The 18,813-nt window shown below is 52.4% G+C and overlaps 1 protein-coding gene across 5 annotated transcripts in view; it reads left to right on the forward strand.

The window, feature by feature from the left end:
• The window catches only part of CHD6 (chromodomain helicase DNA binding protein 6), a 189,724-nt gene that overhangs the window by 97,368 nt on the left and 73,543 nt on the right, over positions 1-18,813 (forward strand). For all 5 annotated transcript variants that reach the window (XM_075571929.1, XM_075571932.1, XM_075571933.1 and 2 more), the window contains 9 exons: positions 40-183; positions 3,677-3,932; positions 4,438-4,648; positions 5,800-5,995; positions 7,728-7,892; positions 8,489-8,668; positions 9,285-9,395; positions 11,865-12,067; positions 15,769-15,968. In XM_075571929.1, coding sequence (XP_075428044.1) covers positions 40-183; positions 3,677-3,932; positions 4,438-4,648; positions 5,800-5,995; positions 7,728-7,892; positions 8,489-8,668; positions 9,285-9,395; positions 11,865-12,067; positions 15,769-15,968 — 1,666 coding nt within the window. The remainder of the gene's footprint in view (positions 1-39; positions 184-3,676; positions 3,933-4,437; positions 4,649-5,799; positions 5,996-7,727; positions 7,893-8,488; positions 8,669-9,284; positions 9,396-11,864; positions 12,068-15,768; positions 15,969-18,813) is intronic.

The following is an 18,813-nucleotide window of genomic DNA, read 5'->3' on the forward strand; positions in this document are numbered from 1 at the left end:
TGGGGTGACTGGATTTTGCCTTTCCGCCCCCTCCCTCAGGAGCACAAGGTCCTCCTCACTGGAACTCCGCTGCAGAACTCGGTGGAAGAACTGTTCAGCCTGCTCAATTTCCTGGAACCGCTCCAGTTCCCCTCGGAAAGCACCTTCCTGGAGGAGTTTGGGGATCTGAAGACAGAGGAGCAGGTAAAAGGGGCAAATACGACATCCTGAATGAAAGGGTCAGTCCCTCCTCGGACCAAAGTGAACTCGCCCCAGTGTCCTGTTTAGTGGTTCTCATCTTCTTCTTTTTTTTACCCAATTAGCCACCTAGAAGTATTTTTTATGTATTTATTAACGTGAGACTTGGGAGGGGTGTGATTTCTTCTTGCTGCTCCCTTTTCGTGTAAGGTCACCGTGTGAGGTCACCGTGTGAGGTTACTGTGCGAGGTCACTGTGTGAGGTCAACGAGCGCTTGTACAGGCAGAGTACCCCCTCCCCACCTCCCCTTATCTTTATTGGCTCTCTGATAAGGACGGGATGGGATAAGTGGAAAGAAAAAACTGGATTTGACCAAGACTTCCCCATTCAGAGACCCCCCCCAACCCACCTGACGAAATTCAACTGGCTATGTGGGGTTGGACCTTTTAAACGAGCATTTAATCCCCCATTATATCTACAGGGTGGGAACCAGGTGTTCCTGAGCCAAATGCCACCACTTCCAGCTCCAGGGACCCCCTGGGGTCAGAGATACTTACTAGTGCGGTTATCGGGTTGAAATCTCCCCTCAGGGGAAACAAAATGGCTGCCAAATCTCAGGTCAAAAGAAGCTGCAACATCATCGGTGGTTGTTTCCTATTGGGCGGCTATTGTAATCCCCTCTAACAGCCAGGTGGGAATACCGGTAACTTTGCCAGTACGTATTTCAGTAACCTGGGGGTACCCGAAGCTGGAAGCGGGGTGCGGTCCTGGAGGACGAGGCCTCTAGTGGGGGGAAAAATGGAGGTTGCTTCGATTTAAAAAAAAGCAGTAATAAAAAAGTGGTTAGTATTTGGCGATCGGAGGGACTGCACCTCAGATACAGATAAGGGGGCTTTTTACAATAAGGGGGTTGCTTTTAACCCTACAGGGCCAGAGACGTGTTGGTGTTACCAAGTGCTGCTGATCCCTTTGGCAGAGAAGGGGTTATCGTATAACGCTTGTGAGAAACGGCGTTTATTCCAAGTTGTAATGCCGTGCAGAAGCCGATTCTTAAGTGTTAATTAGAACAGCCGGGGGGCGAGGAAAAGGGAATTAACGTTTTTCGTAACCTTTACTTAAATCTAACTTTTAAGAGAAAAAAATTACACGTTGCCGGTTTTAAGCAGTAATTACCGCACTGTTTGACTTGTAACTGCTGGCGCGCTGCAGTGACGCCCACGTGAGCTTATCACAGCAATGTCTCATCCGCGGCGGAAAAGCCAGCAGAGAGGAAAAACACATCATTACAGTCTGACCTAGCACAATATGTGTGTGTGTGTGTGTGTGTGTGTGTGTGTGTGTGTGTGTGTGTGTGTGTGTGTGTGTGTGTGTGTGTGTGTGTGTGTGTGTGTGTGTGTGTGTGTGCATATATATGTGGATAGTAGGCACACCTCAAAAGCATAACTGTAATACAAGTGCACGTATCGTAAAAATTCAACATATAGAAAGACTTCACCCAAACCAGGTCCGATGTAGAAGACCCGGCACTCCGCAGTAATAGTGATCGAAACGGTTGTATTACTCATACACAATAACAAACGTTTGGGCTCACTCGGGACCTTCCTCAGGGCGAGGGGGATCACTGTGGTGCAGAGTCTTGTTCATCGAACGTGTTTCTCTATATAGTTTGTGTGTATATATATATATAATTTTTTTCTCTCCCATATGTGTTTTAATATATGCACGTGTGTGAGATAAATGAATATGTATATATGTCAAATAATTAAAAAAAAAAAAGCTCGTCCCCCGTGGCAGTACACACAACGGGGTTTATGGCCTTCCTCCTGCGTGGTAGAACCGCCTTTGCCAAGGCATGTAAAAGGCTCCCCCCCCCCCCCCCACCAGAGATCCGCAGTCAGGTTTTTCCTTCCTGCGTGTGTAGGTGTTTCTCTCGGACAGGGCGGATGCGAGCGTTCTCAGCCTTCCATATGAACCAGGACATAGTCGTTCCTTCATTCTGTCCGAAACCCAGCGGTAAAATAGAGGGGTATTTGTATTGTTTAGATTTGTTTAGAACCGTATCTCATTACATTGTTAAATCGCAACGTTATAGGCGTTCAGACTGGTTGTTTGTACAGAAGAGGCTGTCCTGCCTTTTATCTTGTTCATCGCTCAATGGATCACGCGATGTATCCTATAGGCTTATAAGCTGATTAACCTGGATTGTCCATTAGTGATTATGGCTCAATCTACTTGACACTTCGTGGGCCGAAAAGGCCCCTTGCCGCATCAGAAGACATGTACAGCTGCTACGTGGTCTGCACAGGATCCGTTCATTAGGCATTACAAGTTGGATGTGTCGGCCTCTGAAGAGGCTAGATTTGGAAGAAAGGTTTTAGAAGCCATCATTCCAGACTCTTCCCACCATTAATTGGACTCCTTTGGTACATCGCCAACGGGTGTACTGTCATGGGGAGCGGTAGAGAAAGATAAGAGTAAGAAATGGTCATTTCTCTGAGTCCTTCCGTGACAGTACACAGGCGGTGATGAAGAATCAGGCGCGCGGTCTTAATCATCAATGAAAAGGCGGGTGTATTGTGCCAAGGAACCCAACGTTTCGGCAGTAATTCTGCCTTTCTCAAGGTGTAGGCAGTACTGTATTACTGCCGAAACGTTGGGTTCCTTGGCACAATACACCCCCCTTTTCATTGACGATTTAGACCGTGTGCCTGATTCTTCTTCACTGGATCTATTTGGGACATCAGGAGCCCCCCAGAACCAGCGCACCGGCAGTTAAGTACCCCACCATCACCTGTTTGTTTGAGTGCGGGCACTAGCATCATTCCAAGTACACCGGCGGTACCAGACCGAGGAGTTACTATTTGACGGCGGTATTTGTGCTTTGGGATGCGATGTAGTTGGAGGAAAGCCAGTGCAGCTCGGGCCCCGCGTATGACTGGGGATCTCCGGTGGGAGGAGCCTTTTAAAACTTCTTTGGCAAAGGCTGTTTCTACCCTGCAGGAGATGGGGCATAAACCCCATCATGTGTACTGCCATGGAGGGACTCGGAGGAAAATAAACAACGGTCAGACATTTATATCTATGTATAGGGTATATATTACACCCCGTACACTATCGGAAGCTGATAAACTACACTTTCAAAATAAATACAGATTCATATTTGTGTGTGTGTGTGTGTGTGTGTGTGTGTGTGTGTGTGTGTGTGTGTGTGTGTGTGTGTGTGTGTGTGTGTGTGTGTGTATTACATACGTGCTACATAATGAATTTACAAGCGGAATAGATTTCTGCCCTGAAGAGCTTACAATCTTTTATTTTAGTGTCTGAGATACAGTGATTTTGCTCAGGGTGACAAGGAGCCAAGTCTGGGATTTGAACCACGTTTTCCCATGTCCAAGCTTGTGCTGTTACCTCTCTGCCAGTCGCTCTGCACATTGCTCTGCTCCGGATATCTGTAAGATAAGCCCACGCTCCCTCCCCCCCACACCCCGCCCCCACTCAGGTGAAGAAGCTGCAGTCCATCCTGAAGCCCATGATGCTTCGGCGGCTGAAGGACGACGTGGAGAAGAATTTGGCGCCCAAGCAGGAGACCATCATCGAGGTGGAGCTGACCAACATCCAGAAGAAGTATTACCGGGCCATCCTGGAGAAGAACTTCACCTTCCTGGCTAAGGGGGCCAACCAGCACAACATGCCCAACCTCATCAACACCATGATGGAGCTGCGGAAATGCTGCAACCACCCCTATCTCATCAACGGTGAGTGTGCGGGGGCCACTGTCTCATCGACGGTGAGTGTGTGTGCGGGGGCCCCAGTCTCCTCGACGGTGAGTGCGCGTGGGGGCCCCAGTCTCCTCGACGGTGAGTGTACGCGGGGGCCCCAGTCTCCTCGACGGTGAGTGCACGCGTGGGCCCCAGTCTCCTCGACGGTGAGTGCGCGCAGGGGCCCCAGTCTCCTCGACGGTGAGTGTGCGTATGGGACCCCTGTCTCAACGGCGAGTGTGCGCGCTGGGCCTCCATCTCCTCAATGGCGAGTGCGCGCGCGAGGCCCCGTCTTAATGGCGAGTGTGCACACGGGGCCCCTGTCTTCTCAATGGCGAGTGTTTTAAATGCTCGAATTAATGAGTTATTTGTTTTTATGTTTCCAGTCGGACAATTTTTTATCGCAAAAAAAATATCGTCAAAATACATTTTTTTTATTTTTTTTATCTTGGATCTTTTTTCTTATTTTTCACCCCTGCCCGTCTCTCGATTCCACGCGCAGGTGCGGAGGAGAAGATCCTGGAGGACTTCCGGAAGACGCACAGCCCCGACGCCCTGGACTTCCAGCTGCAGGCCATGATCCAGGCGGCGGGCAAACTGGTTCTGATCAACAAGCTGCTGCCCAAGCTCATCGCCGGAGGGCACAAGGTCCTCATCTTCTCCCAGATGGTGCGCTGCCTCGATATCCTGGAGGACTACCTCATTCAGAGGCGGTGAGTCCCGGGGACTCGGCTAGAGGTGGAGCATGAGGAAGAGGGACTGCGAGAGGCTTCTTGGGCAATATACAAATCTGGTCTAGTCAGCGTTCTCTTAACCACGGGTGCTGAACTCCTGTCCTCGAGACCCAGCTCAGGTTTTTAGGATCTCTGCTTCAGCACAGGTGGCTCAATCACTTATTGAGCCACCTGTGCTGAAGCAGGGATATTCTTTAAACCTGACCTGTTGGCGGTCTTGAGGACTGGAGCACTGCTGCAAACCGGTGGATTGAATCGGTGTCCTGTGTCTCCCTGGAGAGATTCCTCCGGGTAAATAGCGGCAGATATTTATCTCTAAGGTCGCGCTTATAGTGCCGGCGACGCGTCACTGAAAAAATCAAATTGAATTGACTTCCAGTGATCGCGACCAAGCCGTTGCGCCATCGTGTCGCTCCTACTATTAGCGCACGCCACGGATTCAATACATTTGTTTTGACGCGCCGTCGCCAGCATAAGCGCAGCTTTAACACTATACGTTTATTTCCAGGTTTGTTGTTACTTTAATGATATAAAAACGTTATTATATCTGATCTCACACGAGCTCTTTTCTCGCCCTTTCCAACGCTGTTTTTATTTTTCAAATCTGACTCTCCGTTAAGGAGATAGAAGCATCCAGGAGGTTAAAATGGCGTCCAAAGGTTACCATGGTTACCTCAGAAGCTAGAGATTAAGAACATATATAAACAGGACATGCTCAGGGGCAAGATACTAACATGAGTTAAACTCCCATAGGCCTCTGGGAGGGATTTCTGCTTTAAACGTTACACTGCGATGTAATAAGGTTACTAAGCTAAGCATAGTGCTAGCATATAGTCACACGGATCCCCTCTCCCCCTCAGTCAGTATAATGCTGTGTTGGGCTAGCAACACGTGGGGTTAACCAACAGGAAAAGGGGGCATGGTGCACTGAATATCAGCTGCTGCTAAAAATATCAGGGGCGCCGGGGGTCTGGGCCCCGCGAGGGGCGCCGGGGGTCTGGGCGCCGGGGGTCTGGGCCCCGCGAGGGGCGCCGGGGGTCTGGGCCCTCTGCATGCTAAGTAGTAATGTATCTGATGACAGAATCCGCATTGCTCCGTGCTGACTGTGGCTGTTCTCCTGTCTGTTTCAGATACACTTACGAGCGCATAGACGGCAGGGTGAGGGGTAACCTCCGCCAGGCCGCCATAGACCGATTCTGCAAGCCCGATTCGGACCGCTTCGTGTTCCTGCTCTGCACCCGGGCAGGAGGTCTGGGGATTAACCTCACTGCCGCCGACACCTGTATCATCTTCGATTCCGACTGGAACCCGCAGAATGACCTGCAGGTACGGGGAGCGGCCACCTTTATGTATCCCATCCTTTTGTGGCATTGTTGGACACTTCTTAACAATGGCAGCAGAAGAGTTAATATTAACAAGCAGAGAAATTCGTATTTCTCCATTTTCCTGACTCTTTACCACCTTTGCTTGGGTGGCTGTTCCATGAATCCACTACCCTTTTAGTGGAGGGCCTGGCTCATGTTTCACCTGAACCTCCCCAGCTGCCAAATCCAGAGCAGGATCTCTTGTTCTAGCATTCCTCTTTATATGGGAAATGCCTCTATCCTGCATTTCTCTCTCGCGTTCCCCCCTCTCTCCCTCCTTATTCTCTTGCCCACCCTCTCCCTCCTTTCTCTCGCCTCTCCCTCCTTTCTCTCTCGCCTCCCCCTCTATTCTCGCGTTATCCCGTCTCTCCCTCCTTTCTCACTTGCCTCTCCCTCTCTCCCTCCTTTCTCTCCTTCCTCCCCCTCTCTCCCTCCTTTCTCTCTCGCGTTCCCCCCTCTCTTCCTCCTTTCTCTCTCGCCTCCCCCTCTCCCCCCCTTTCTCTCTCGCCTCCCCTTCTCGCTCCTTTCTCTCTCGCGTTCCCCCCTCTCTCTCACCTTTCTCTCTCGCCTCCCCCTCTCCCTCCTTTCTCTCTTGCGTTCCCCCCTCTCTCCCACCTTTCTCTCTTGCGTTCCCCCCTCACTCTTTTCTCTCTTGCGTTCCCCCTCTCGCCTCCCCCTCTCCCTTCTTTCTCTCTCGCGTTCCCGTCTCTCCCTCGCGTTCCTGTCTCTCCCTCCTTTCTCTCTCGCGTTCCCCCCTCTCTCCCACCTTTCCTCTCGCCTCCCCTCTCCCTTCTTTCTCTCTCGCGTTCCCGTCTCTCCCTCGCGTTCCTGTCTCTCCCTCCTTTCTCTCTCGCGTTCCCCCCCTCTCCCACCTTTCTCTCTTGCGTTCACCCCTCCCACCTTTTTCTCTTGCGCTCCCCCCTCACTCCTTTCTCTCTTGGGTCCCCCCCCCTTTTCCCTCTTGCACCCCCCCCCCCTTTTCCCTCTTGCTCCCCCCCCCCTTTTCCCTCTTGCTCCCCCCCCCCCTTTTCCCTCTTGCTCCCCCCCCCCCATTTCCCTCTTGCTCCCCCCTTTTCCCTCTTTCCTCACACCCTCATTAGGAATAGTTTTTGAATCCCCAGAGGGAGCCAATACCCATTTAGTTTATCCCTAGTTACCAGGGTCATCGTCATCCAATATATATATACACAGGCCCTGCCTAAGCCTTTCAGCAACACACAGCTTTGGTTCTGCGCCATTCTGTGTGTTCCTGCTATGTGAGGATCCTGGGAGAACCTCTTTCAATTGAGCAGCAGCGAAGATTTGCGGGCAGTATTTCATCTATTTTTATTATTTGTGTATTCGCTTCTCCTAGACACTATTGTAGATTCCCCCAAGCATTTGGGGATTATTTTAATTACTTGTTAGGAGCGCCCCAGTTTTTCTCTATATCGGATACATAGGCTGTGATCTCTTTAGTGGGCCAACCTTGAAGTTCTTCATAGATGTACTGAACTTTCCAAACCTCATAGGGAAGAAGACTAAACTTTACACGTGAGGAAAGCTGTGAGGTTTGGAAAGCTCTGTCCACCATCATTTCATCTATGAAGGACTCTTACCATTGGTTCATCCAAAGGTATCGCAACTTGACCTCCACTCTACACTTCTCCAGGGCCACTAGAGCTCTGAACGACCTTCTCCGTTGGGCTTTGCAGGCGCAGGCCCGCTGCCATCGGATTGGGCAGAGCAAGGCGGTGAAGGTGTACCGTCTGATCACCAGGAACTCGTACGAGCGGGAGATGTTCGACAAGGCGAGCCTGAAGCTGGGACTGGACAAGGCCGTGCTGCAGGACATTAACCGGAAAGGAAACACGAATGGGGTCAGTTTGATGGGTCAATGCCACATATCGGGTCCGTTTTATTTAGCTGGAAAGATTCAATCACCCCCGTAAAGTAACCGGTTGACTTATTTGTATCTTGTGAAAAAACGGATCTGGTGGGTTTTCTTTCTCCGGGAACATGTATTCCAGCAGATCAGGTCCTCCCGTTCTGTCTGACTAGTGACGGCTTTATAATTAGGAACCAAACCATGGACGACACCAAGACAACAGTTCTCTTCTCGTTTGGAGGTTTGACCACCCGTCTTCTCGCCCAGCTACATTAAGTAAAGATTGTAAGAAAAACGTTAAAAAAAAAAAAAAAACAAGATGTTTATCAGCTTCAGTTAACCTGTTAACCCTTTGAGTTCAAAAGTAGAAAGGCAGCAGGCACGTGTGGTGAAGAGAAAGTGTCTTTATTGAGGTTACATATTCCTCCTACGCGTTTCGGTGCCTTACACAGGGAGATATAGCAGATACTGGGATTTTGAAGCAGCTTTCGCCCGCTTGGAAGGCAGTGCATTACCGCTGAGCTCCTGCCCGCCTCCCCCCTCGTTTGTGGCACCTTCATGAGACTATGATCTTCCCGCGTTGCTTAGGTGCAGCCGCTGTCCAAGATCGAGGTGGAGGATCTGCTTCGGAAAGGAGCCTACGGGGCGCTGATGGACGAAGAAGACGAGGGCTCCAAATTTTGCGAGGAAGACATAGACCAGATTCTCCAGCGCAGGACGCAAACGATCACCATCGAGACCGAGGGGAAGGGCTCCACCTTCGCCAAGGTACTTTACCCACGGCTAGAGATGGGGGGAGAGAATAAGGGGTATAGAACAACATGGGGCTTAGTTGGCAAGGTAAGAGTTAAAGTAGTGGTTCCACCAGCACCTTTTTTATTTTACCCCCCGTTCCACCATTTTTTTTTCTCCGTGGGTGGATACTTACAGGAAAAGATAAAATTGGTACCAACCCCTCCTGTGGGGAAACAAAATGGCGACATCACTCCCGTGTCAAGAGACACCGGAGGCTTCCTATTGGCGCTACGTTTTCCAGTATGGATCTCGGGAATCGGAGGGTCCCTAAAACTGAAATAATTGCAGTTCCGATTTGGGGACCCCCTGCTTCCCAACAGATTATGTGGGGGGGAGGGGTAAGGGAACTTTTTGCCCCTTTAAATATTCACAGGAATCGGTATAATATATATATATATATATATATATATATATGTCATTTGTAATGGTACAGTATAATATTTAATAACCCCTTTTCATTCCGTTGCGAAATGTGTTGGGTATAATGTCCTCCATCACCAGATTGTTGTGACGCGGGCTGTGAGCCGCGGATCGAGCAGGTGTAGACAGTAGTATAGATTCTCTGCTCACCGGCTTTTCCCATTCCCAGGCCAGCTTTGTGTCCGCGGGGAACAGAACGGACATTTCTCTGGATGACCCGAACTTTTGGCAGAAATGGGCAAAGATCGCCGAGCTGGACACGGATGCCAAGAACGAGAAGGTGAGCAGCTCGAGGCTATAGACTCGAGCGCTAAAGCGATGGAGACGCACCCCAATGCGTGCAGCCGAGGGGTGCTGCTGTTTTAGGATACCGGCGTTTTACCATCTCTGTATTTTAGGGCCGTGATGTGTTTTGTCTGTATTGGGGCAGTAATCATGTGAGCGTTCGATACATTCATCACATTCGTTATTAGGAGTCATAGTCTGGATGGGAGTAACACTAAGACATACTTACCGTCACGTTATTGGGAGTTATAGGGCCTGGATGGGAGTAACACTAAGACATACTTACCGTCACGTTATTGGAAGTTATAGGGTCTGGATGGGAGTAACACTAAGACATACTTACCGTCACGTTATTGGAAGTTATAGGGCCTGGATGGGAGTAACACTAAGACATACTTACCGTCACGTTATTGGGAGTTATAGTGTCTGGATGGGAGTAACACTAAGATATACTTACTGTCACGTTATTGGGAGTTATAGGGCCTGAATGGGAGTAACACTAAGACATACTTACCGTCACGTTATTGGGAGTTATAGGGTCTGGATGGGAGTAACACTGAGACATACTTACCGTCACGTTATTGGGAGTTATAGTGTCTGGATGGGAGTAACACTAAGATATACTTACTGTCACGTTATTGGGAGTTATAGGGACTGGATGGGAGTAACACTAAGACATACTTACCGTCACGTTATTGGAAGTTATAGGGCCTGGATGGGAGTAACACTAAGACATACTTACCATCACATTATTGGGAGTTATAGGGACGGTATGGGAGTAACACTAAGACATACTTACCGTCACGTTATTGGGAGTTATAGGGACTGTATGGGAGTAACACTAAGACATAGTTAGAGTCACGTTATTGGAAGTTATAGGGTCTGGATGGGAGTAACACTAAGACATACTTACCGTCACGTTATTGAAAGTTATGGGGCCTGGATGGGAGTAACACTAAGATATACTTACTGTCACGTTATTGGGAGTTATAGGGCCTGGATGGGAGTAACACTAAGACATACTTACCGTCACGTTATTGGGAGTTATAGGGACTGGATGGGAGTAACACTAAGACATACTTACCGTCACATTATTGAAAGTTATAGGAACTGGATGGGAGTAACACTAAGACATACTTACCGTCACGTTATTGGAAGTTATAGAGCCTGGATGTGAGTAACACTAAGACATACTTACCGTCACATTATTGGGAGTTATAGGGTATGGATGGGAGTAACACTAAGACATACTTACCATTACGTTATTGGAAGTTATAGGGCCTGGATGGGAGTAACAGTAAGATATACTTACCGTCACGTTATTGGGAGTTATAGGGTATGGATGGGAGTAACACTAAGACATACTTACCGTCACATTATTGGGAGTTACAGGGCCTGGATGGGAGTAACACTAAGACATACTTACCATCACGTTATTGGGAGTTATAAGGACTGGATGGGAGTAACACTAAGACATACTTACTGTCACGTTATTGGGAGTTATAGGGTCTGGATGGAAGTAACACTAAGACATACTTACCGTCACGTTATTGGGAGTTATAGGGACTGTATGGGAGTAACACTAAGACATACTTACCGTCACGTTATTGGGAGTTATAGGGCCTGGATGGGAGTAACACTAAGACATACTTACCGTCACATTATTGGGAGTTACAGGGCCTGGATGGGAGTAACACTAAGACATACTTACCATCACGTTATTGGGAGTTATAAGGACTGGATGGGAGTAACACTAAGACATACTTACTGTCACGTTATTGGGAGTTATAGGGACTGGATGGGAGTAACACTAAGACATACTTACCGTCACGTTATTGGGAGTTATAGGGACTGTATGGGAGTAACACTAAGACATACTTACCGTCACGTTATTGGGAGTTATAGGGCCTGGATGGGAGTAACACTAAGACATACTTACCGTCACGTTATTGGGAGTTATAGGGCCTGGATCAGAGTAACACTAAGACATACTTACCGTCACGTTATTGGGAGTTATAGGGACTGGATGGGAGTAACACTAAGACATACTTACCGTCATGTTATTGGGAGTTATAGGGACTGGATGGGAGTAACAGTAAGACATACTTACCGTCACGTTATTGGGAGTTATAGGGACTGGATGGGAGTAACACTAAGACATACTTACCGTCACGTTATTGGAAGTTATAGGGCCTGGATGGGAGTAACACTAAGACATACTTACCGTCACGTTATTGGTAAATAACGCAACATTCTGCTACAATAACGTGACAGTAACCCTGTGCTAATGACATGTAGAACAGGCGCTGGTTTTGGATAATTAGCTTTGAGGGTACACGTTGACCTCCGGGGACATCGCTCCCGCTTTAGGTAACATCCCGTTATGTGCCCGGATTTAACGCGGCTTGGTGGATCTGGCCCTCGGTCTCCCTTCTCAGTTATGTGTCCCCCCCCCCCTGTGCAGGAGAGCCTGGTACTAGACCGCCCTCGCGTTCGGAAACAGACCAAACACTACAACTCCTTCGAGGACGACGAGCTGATGGAGTTCTCGGAGCTGGAGAGCGACACCGAGGAGCGGCCGACCAGATCCCGGCGGCTGAACGAGAAGACGCGGCGCTACTTGCGGGCGGAGTGCTTTCGGGTGGAGAAGAACCTGCTCATATTCGGGTGGGTTCCGCCCCTCCCCCACTCTCCCTTCAGAGAACAATGGTAAAATAACCCCTTGAGTGCCCCATGATGCAGCGATGGTCTCTGACACTCCAGGGTCCTGATGCCGTAGTGGCTGCATGACCAAGGGACTGGAACGGAAAGGGTTAAAATACAAACGGCCAATCGGACTTAATCACTTTAAAGGGGCAGCCCCAATGATCTCCCTGCTGGTCACGTAGTTGGTATACTCTCTGTATATACCGTGCATGCAGCCGGGAGAACAAGGAAGTACAGTATATATTTCAAATCGGTTTCTATATTCTTAACAGGCAATATGTGTCTGTTTAGCATTAATGTCCTGCGTGTGTGTATATATGTATATACTAGCTGAGAGACCCGGCGTTGCCCGGGATGTAAATGCGTAATAGGTAGTATTATTTATAAATCGTGGAACAATAGGTGACTATTTGTTGCAAAGATTGGATAATAATGTTGAAAAGAAAGATGGAAGAAAATGTAATACGATGTTGTAAAAAAATGGTTTATTGTAAACACACCACAGTACAATGTATATTTTGGTGACATAAGTGATGTAAAAATGTGAGGCGTGTGTCCTGCTAGGGTGTGAGCGTGTGTGAGGCGGCGGGTGGGTGTTCAGTACGGGTGGCACGTGGGTAGTGAGTGGTGGCTGTGGGTTGGGGTCCTGCTAGGGTGTGAGGCGGCGGGTGTGAGGCGAGTGCGGGTGACAGCTGGTCAGTGATATTGTTGCGTAGGGGCAGGATGCGGCAGGTGTGTGTCGAGTGTGTGGGGTGTCTGTTGAATGCGTGCGGCGGGTGGGGGGAGGTGGTGGGAAGGGGGAGGAAGGGGGAGGTGGAGTGAAGGGGGAGGAGGGGGGAGGTGGTGGGAAGGGGGAGGAGGGGGGAGGTGGTGGGAAGGGGGAGGAGGGGTGAGGTGGTGGGAAGGTGGAGGAGGGGTGAGGTGGTGGGAAGGGGGGGGAGTTGGTGGGAAGGGGGAGGAGGTGGGAAGGGGGAGGAGGGGGGAGGTGGTGGGAAGGGGGGGAAGGGGGAGGTGGTGGGAAGGGGGAGGTGGTGGAAGGGGGGAGGTGGTGGAAGGGGGGGAGGTGGTGGGATAAGGGGGGGAGGGGGGAGGTGGTGGGAAGGGGGAGGCGGTGGGAAGGGGGAGGGGAGGTGGTGGGGAGGCGGTGGGAAGGGGGAGGGGAGGCGGTGGGAAGGGGGGGGGGAGGGGAGGCGGTGGGAAGGGGGGGGGAGGGGAGGCGGTGGGAAGGGGGGGGGAGGCGGTGGGAAGGGGGGGGAGGCGGTGGGAAGGGGGGGGGAGGCGGTGGGAAGGGGGGGGAGGCGGTGGGAAGGGGGGGGGAGGCGGTGGGAAGGGGGGGGAGGCGGTGGGAAGGGGGGGGAGGCGGTGGGAAGGGGGGGGGAGGCGGTGGGAAGGGGGGGGAGGCGGTGGGAAGGGGGGGGAGGCGGTGGGGAGGCGGTGGGAAGGGGGGGGGAGGCGGTGGGAAGGGGGGGGGAGGCGGTGGGAAGGGGGGGGGGAGGCGGTGGGAAGGGGGGGGGAGGCGGTGGGAAGGGGGGGGGGAGACGGTGGGAAGGGGGGGGGAGGGGGGGGAGGCGGTGGGAAGGGGGGGGAGGCGGTGGGAAGGGGGGGGAGGCGGTGGGAAGGGGGGGAGGCGGTGGAAAGGGGGGGGAGGCGGTGGAAAAGGGGGGGAGGCGGTGGGAAGGGGGGGGAGGCGGTGGGAAGGGGGGGAGGCGGTGGGAAGGGGGGGGAGGCGGTGGGAAGGGGGGGGGGAGGCGGTGGGAAGGGGGGGGGGAGGCGGTGGGAAGGGGGGGGAGGCGGTGGGCAGGGGGGGAAGGGGGGGGGAGGCGGTGGGAAGGGGTGAGGCGGTGGAAAGGGGAGGCGGTGGGAAGGGGGGGGGGAGGCGGTGGGAAGGGGGGGGGAGGCGGTGGGCAGGGGGGGAAGGGGGGGGGAGGCGGTGGGAAGGGGTGAGGCGGTGGAAAGGGGAGGCGGTGGGAAGGGGGAGGGGAGGCGGTGGGAAGGGGGAGGGGAGGCGGTGGGAAGGGGGGAGGGGAAGGGGGGGGAGGCGGTGGGAAGGGGGAGGGGAGGCGGTGGGAAGGGGGGAGGGGAGGCGGTGGGAAGGGGGAGGGGAGGCGGTGGGAAGGGGGGGGAGTGGACAGGAAGGGGGGCAGTGGACAGGAGGGGGGGCAGTGGACAGGAGGGGGGGCAGTGGACAGGAGGGGGGGGCAGTGGACAGGAGGGGGGGGGCAGTGGACAGGAGGGGGGGGGCAGTGGACAGGAGGGGGGGGCAGTGGACAGGAGGGGGGGGGCAGTGGGCAGGAGGGGGGGGGCAGTGGGCAGGAGGGGGGGGCAGTGGGCAGGAGGGGGGGGCAGTGGACAGGAGGGGGGGCAGTGTCACACACACACACACACACACACGTCTCAGTCCCGTGATGCGCCGTTTCTCAGTTCCGTGCGGCGCCGCGGGTGGGGGGGAGGTGGGGGAGCGACACACGCGACACCTACCTGTACTTCCGGCCGCCGCCATCTTCTCACTCGGCGCCGCGAGGGAGGAAGGGGGTCCGCCATCTTACGCGCCGCGTGGCAGCCTGTTCCCCCGCCGGGGAGGGAGGTGAGTGGAGCGGGAGGGAGTGGTGTGTAGCGGAAGGGAGTGGTGAGTGGAGCGCGAGGGAATGGAGCGGGAGGGAGGTGAGTGGAGCGGGAGGGAATGGAGCGCGAGGGAGGAAGGGGGTCCGCCATCTTAGGCGCCGCGTGGCAGCCTGCCTGTTCCCCCGCCGGGGAGTGGTGTGTAGCGGGAGGGAGTGGTGTGTAGCGGGAGGGAGTGGTGTGTAGCGGGAGGGAGGTGAGTGGAGCGGGAGGGAGGTGAGTGCGGGAGTGGAGCGGGAGGGAGTGGTGTGTAGCGGGAGGGAGGTGAGTGGAGCGGGAGGGAGGTGAGTGCGGGAGTGGTGTGTAGCGGGAGGGAGGTGAGTGGAGCGGGAGGTGAGTGCGGGAGTGGAGCGGGAGGGAGTGGTGTGTAGCGGGAGGGAGTGGTGTGTAGAGGGAGTGGAGCGGGAGGGAGGTGAGTGCGGGAGGTGAGTGCGGGAGTGGAGCGGGAGGTGAGTGCGGGAGCGGCTTCCGGGCGCGTCTTAGGTGGGCGCGTGGGGGGAGGGAGTGGAGCGGAGGGAGGTGAGCACCGGGGAGGTGAGTGTGATGGGGGGGGAGAGGACAGAGATGTGTGTGTGTGTGTGGTTTTTTTTTTTTTTTTGGACCTTTGGCCCGTCACTCCGCCTCAGGCCAATGAGAGGTGTGGGGGGCGGGCCAGGGGGGTGGTGTGAGTGTGTGAGCCCAATGAGAGGTGTGCGGGGGCGGGCCAATGGACCAATGAGATTGCCGCTAGGGACGCAGACATACAGTGCTTTCAGAAATATATAGTAGATAAATATATACATATACACGCACACGTAGTACTTTATATCAATTGCCTGGTTGTGCCCCAAAAGTATAAGTTGTTGACCGAAACACCAGAAACAAATAACATTTTCCCTCGCAGGAAGCAGTGAGCGAGTATCCTGTTGATTCTTTCTGTAAGGTCAAATCTGTTGTTTTTATCCATTCTAAATGCGCTTCTGTTACGTGCGTCACTAGGGCAGTTTGCGCTTCTTTCTTGCCTTATTTCTATCTCTTTCCTCCTCACTGGGATGTCTCCGTAGCTGGGGGCGCTGGAAGGACATCGTGACCCTCGGGCGGTTTAAATGGCACTTGAACGAGAAGGACATGGAGATGATCTGCAGAGCGCTGCTGGTTTATTGTGTCAAACATTACAAGGGCGATGAGAAGATCAAAAGCTTCATTTGGGACCTGATTACCCCCACCAAGGACGGACAGAACCAAGCTCTCCAAAACCATTCAGGTAGCGTATTGTACGCCTGTGTTGTAACCCCGCTCCTGGGGTGTCTCACATGGGAATGGATGTTGCATGCTTTCAGCCAGCCAGGCAGAAGGAATGTCCCAATGGGGAGTGTTAATTATTCCTGACATTCTGCCATGCACAAGTGAAGCGGAGACCTGTTAGGTTTGGAAAGCTCTGTACAGGCATACACCGCATTAACGTACGCAATGGGACCGGAGCATGTATGTAAAGCGAAAATGTACTTAAAGTGAAGCACTCACTTTTTTCCCACTTATCGATGCATGTACTGTACTGCAATCGTCATATACGTGCATAACTGATGTAAATAACGCATTTGAACAGTCTTTACAGTCTCCCCGCTTGCGCACAGATTCGGTACAGGTACTGTAGGGAGCCGGTATTGCTGTTCAGGACGTGCTGACAGGCGCATGCACGAGCTGCCGTTTGCCTATTGAGCGATATGTACTTACTCGCGAGTGTACTTAAAGTGAGTGTACTTAAACCGGGGTATGCCTGTACATTTCTATGATGGATTCTTGTAAGTCCACTGAAAGATATCACAACCTGCAAAAAAATCTACACTACTTCAGGTCTAATAGTGCTGCTAGTACTACATGTATTACAGTAAAAGGACTTGAGGCAGCGGGACTCAACTCCACTCCTGTGGGATGTGGGTCGTATTTAGGAAGCTGAGTGTGGGATGTGAGTCGCCCTTAGGATGCTGATTGTGGGATGTGAGTCGTATTTAGGAAGCTGATTGTGGGATGTGGGTCGTATTTAGGAAGCTGATTGTGGGATGTGGGTCGTATTTAGGAAGCTGATTGTGGGATGTGGGTCGTCCTTAGGAAGCCGATTGTGGGATGTGGGTCGTCCTTAGGATGCCGATTGTGGGATGTGGGTCGTATTTAGGATGCTGATTGAGGGATGTGGGTCGTCCTTAGGATGCTGATTGTGGGATGTGGGTCGTATTTAGGATGCTGATTGTGGGATGTGGGTCGCCCTTAGGAAGCTGATTGTGGGATAAGGGTCGTATTTAGGAAGCTGGTTGTGGGATGTGTGTCGCCCTTAGGAAGCTGGTTGTGGGATGTGTGTCGCCCTTAGGATAACGATTGTGGGATGTGGGTCGCCCTTAGGAAGCTGATTGTGGGATGTGGGTCGTATTTAGGAAGCTGATTGTGGGATGTGGGTCGTATTTAGATAGCTGATTGTGGGATGTGGGTCGTATTTAGGAAGCTGATTGTGGGATGTGGGTCGCCCTTAGGAAGCTGATTGTGGGATGTGGGTCGTATTTAGGAAGCTGATTGTGGGATGTGGGTCGTATTTAGGAAGCTGATTGTGGGATGTGGGTCGCCCTTAGGAAGCTGATTGTGGGATGTGGGTCGTATTTAGGAAGCTGATTGTGGGATGTGAGTCGCCCTTAGGAAGCTGATTGTGGGATGTGGGTCGTATTTAGGAAGCTGATTGTGGGATGTGGGTCGCCCTTAGGAAACTGATTGTGGGATATGGGTCGTATTTAGGAAGCTGATTGTGGGATGTGGGTCGCCCTTAGGAAGTACTTAGGAAGCTGATTGTGGGATGTGGGTCGTATTTAGGAAGCTGATTGTGGGATGTGTGTTGCCCTTAGGATGCTGATTGTGGGATGTGTGTCACCCTTAGGAAGCTGATTGTGGGATGTGGGTCGCCCTTAGGAAGCTGATTGTGGGATGTGGGTCGCCCTTAGGAAGCTGATTGTGGGATGTGGGTCGCCCGTAGGAAGCTGATTGTGGGATGTGGGTCGTATTTAGGAAGCAGATTGTGGGATGTGGGTCGCCCTTAGGAAGCTGATTGTGGGATGTGGGTCGTCCTTAGGAAGCTGATTGTGGGATGTGGGTCGTATTTAGGAAGCTGATTGTGGGATGTGGGTCGCCCTTAGGAAGCTGATTGTGGGATGTGGGTCGTATTTAGGAAGCTGATTGTGGGATGTGGGTCGTATTTAGGAAGCTGATTGTGGGATGTGGGTCGTATTTAGGAAGCTGATTGTGGGATGTGAGTCGCCCTTAGGAAGCTGATTGTGGGATGTGGGTCGTATTTAGGAAGCTGATTGTGGGATGTGGGTCGCCCTTAGGAAACTGATTGTGGGATATGGGTCGTATTTAGGAAGCTGATTGTGGGATGTGGGTCGCCCTTAGGAAGCTGATTGTGGGATGTGGGTCGTATTTAGGAAGCTGATTGTGGGATGTGGGTCGTATTTAGGAAGCAGATTGTGGGATATGGGTCGTATTTAAGAAGCTGATTGTGGGATGTGGGTCGCCCTTAGGAAGCTGATTGTGGGATGTGGGTCGCCCTTAGGAAGCTGATTGTGGGATGTGGGTCGCCCTTAGGAAGCTGATTGTGGGATGTGAGTCGCCCTTAGGAAGCTGATTGTGGGATGTGGGTCGCCCTTAGGAAGCTGATTGTGGGATGTGTGTCGCCCTTAGGAAGCTGATTGTGGGATGTGGGTCGTATTTAGGATGCCGATTGTGGGATGTGGGTCGCCCTTAGGAAGCAGATTGTGGGATGTGGGTCGCCCTTAGGAAGCTGATTGTGGGATGTGGGTCGTATTTAGGAAGCTGATTGTGGGATGTGGGTCGTATTTAGGAAGCTGATTGTGGGATGTGGGTCGCCCTTAGGAAGCTGATTGTGGGATGTGGGTCGCCCTTAGGAAGCTGATTGTGGGATGTGGGTCGCCCTTAAGATGCTGATTGTGGGATGTGGGTCGCCCTTAGGATGCTGATTGTGGGATGTGGGTCGTATTTAGGAAGCTGATTGTGGGATGTGGGTCGCCCTTAGGAAGCTGATTGTGGGATGTGGGTTGCCCTTAGGAAGC

The sequence above is a fragment of the Ascaphus truei genome, chromosome 15, assembly GCF_040206685.1.
Source record: "Ascaphus truei isolate aAscTru1 chromosome 15, aAscTru1.hap1, whole genome shotgun sequence".
Lineage (NCBI taxonomy): Eukaryota > Metazoa > Chordata > Amphibia > Anura > Ascaphidae > Ascaphus > Ascaphus truei.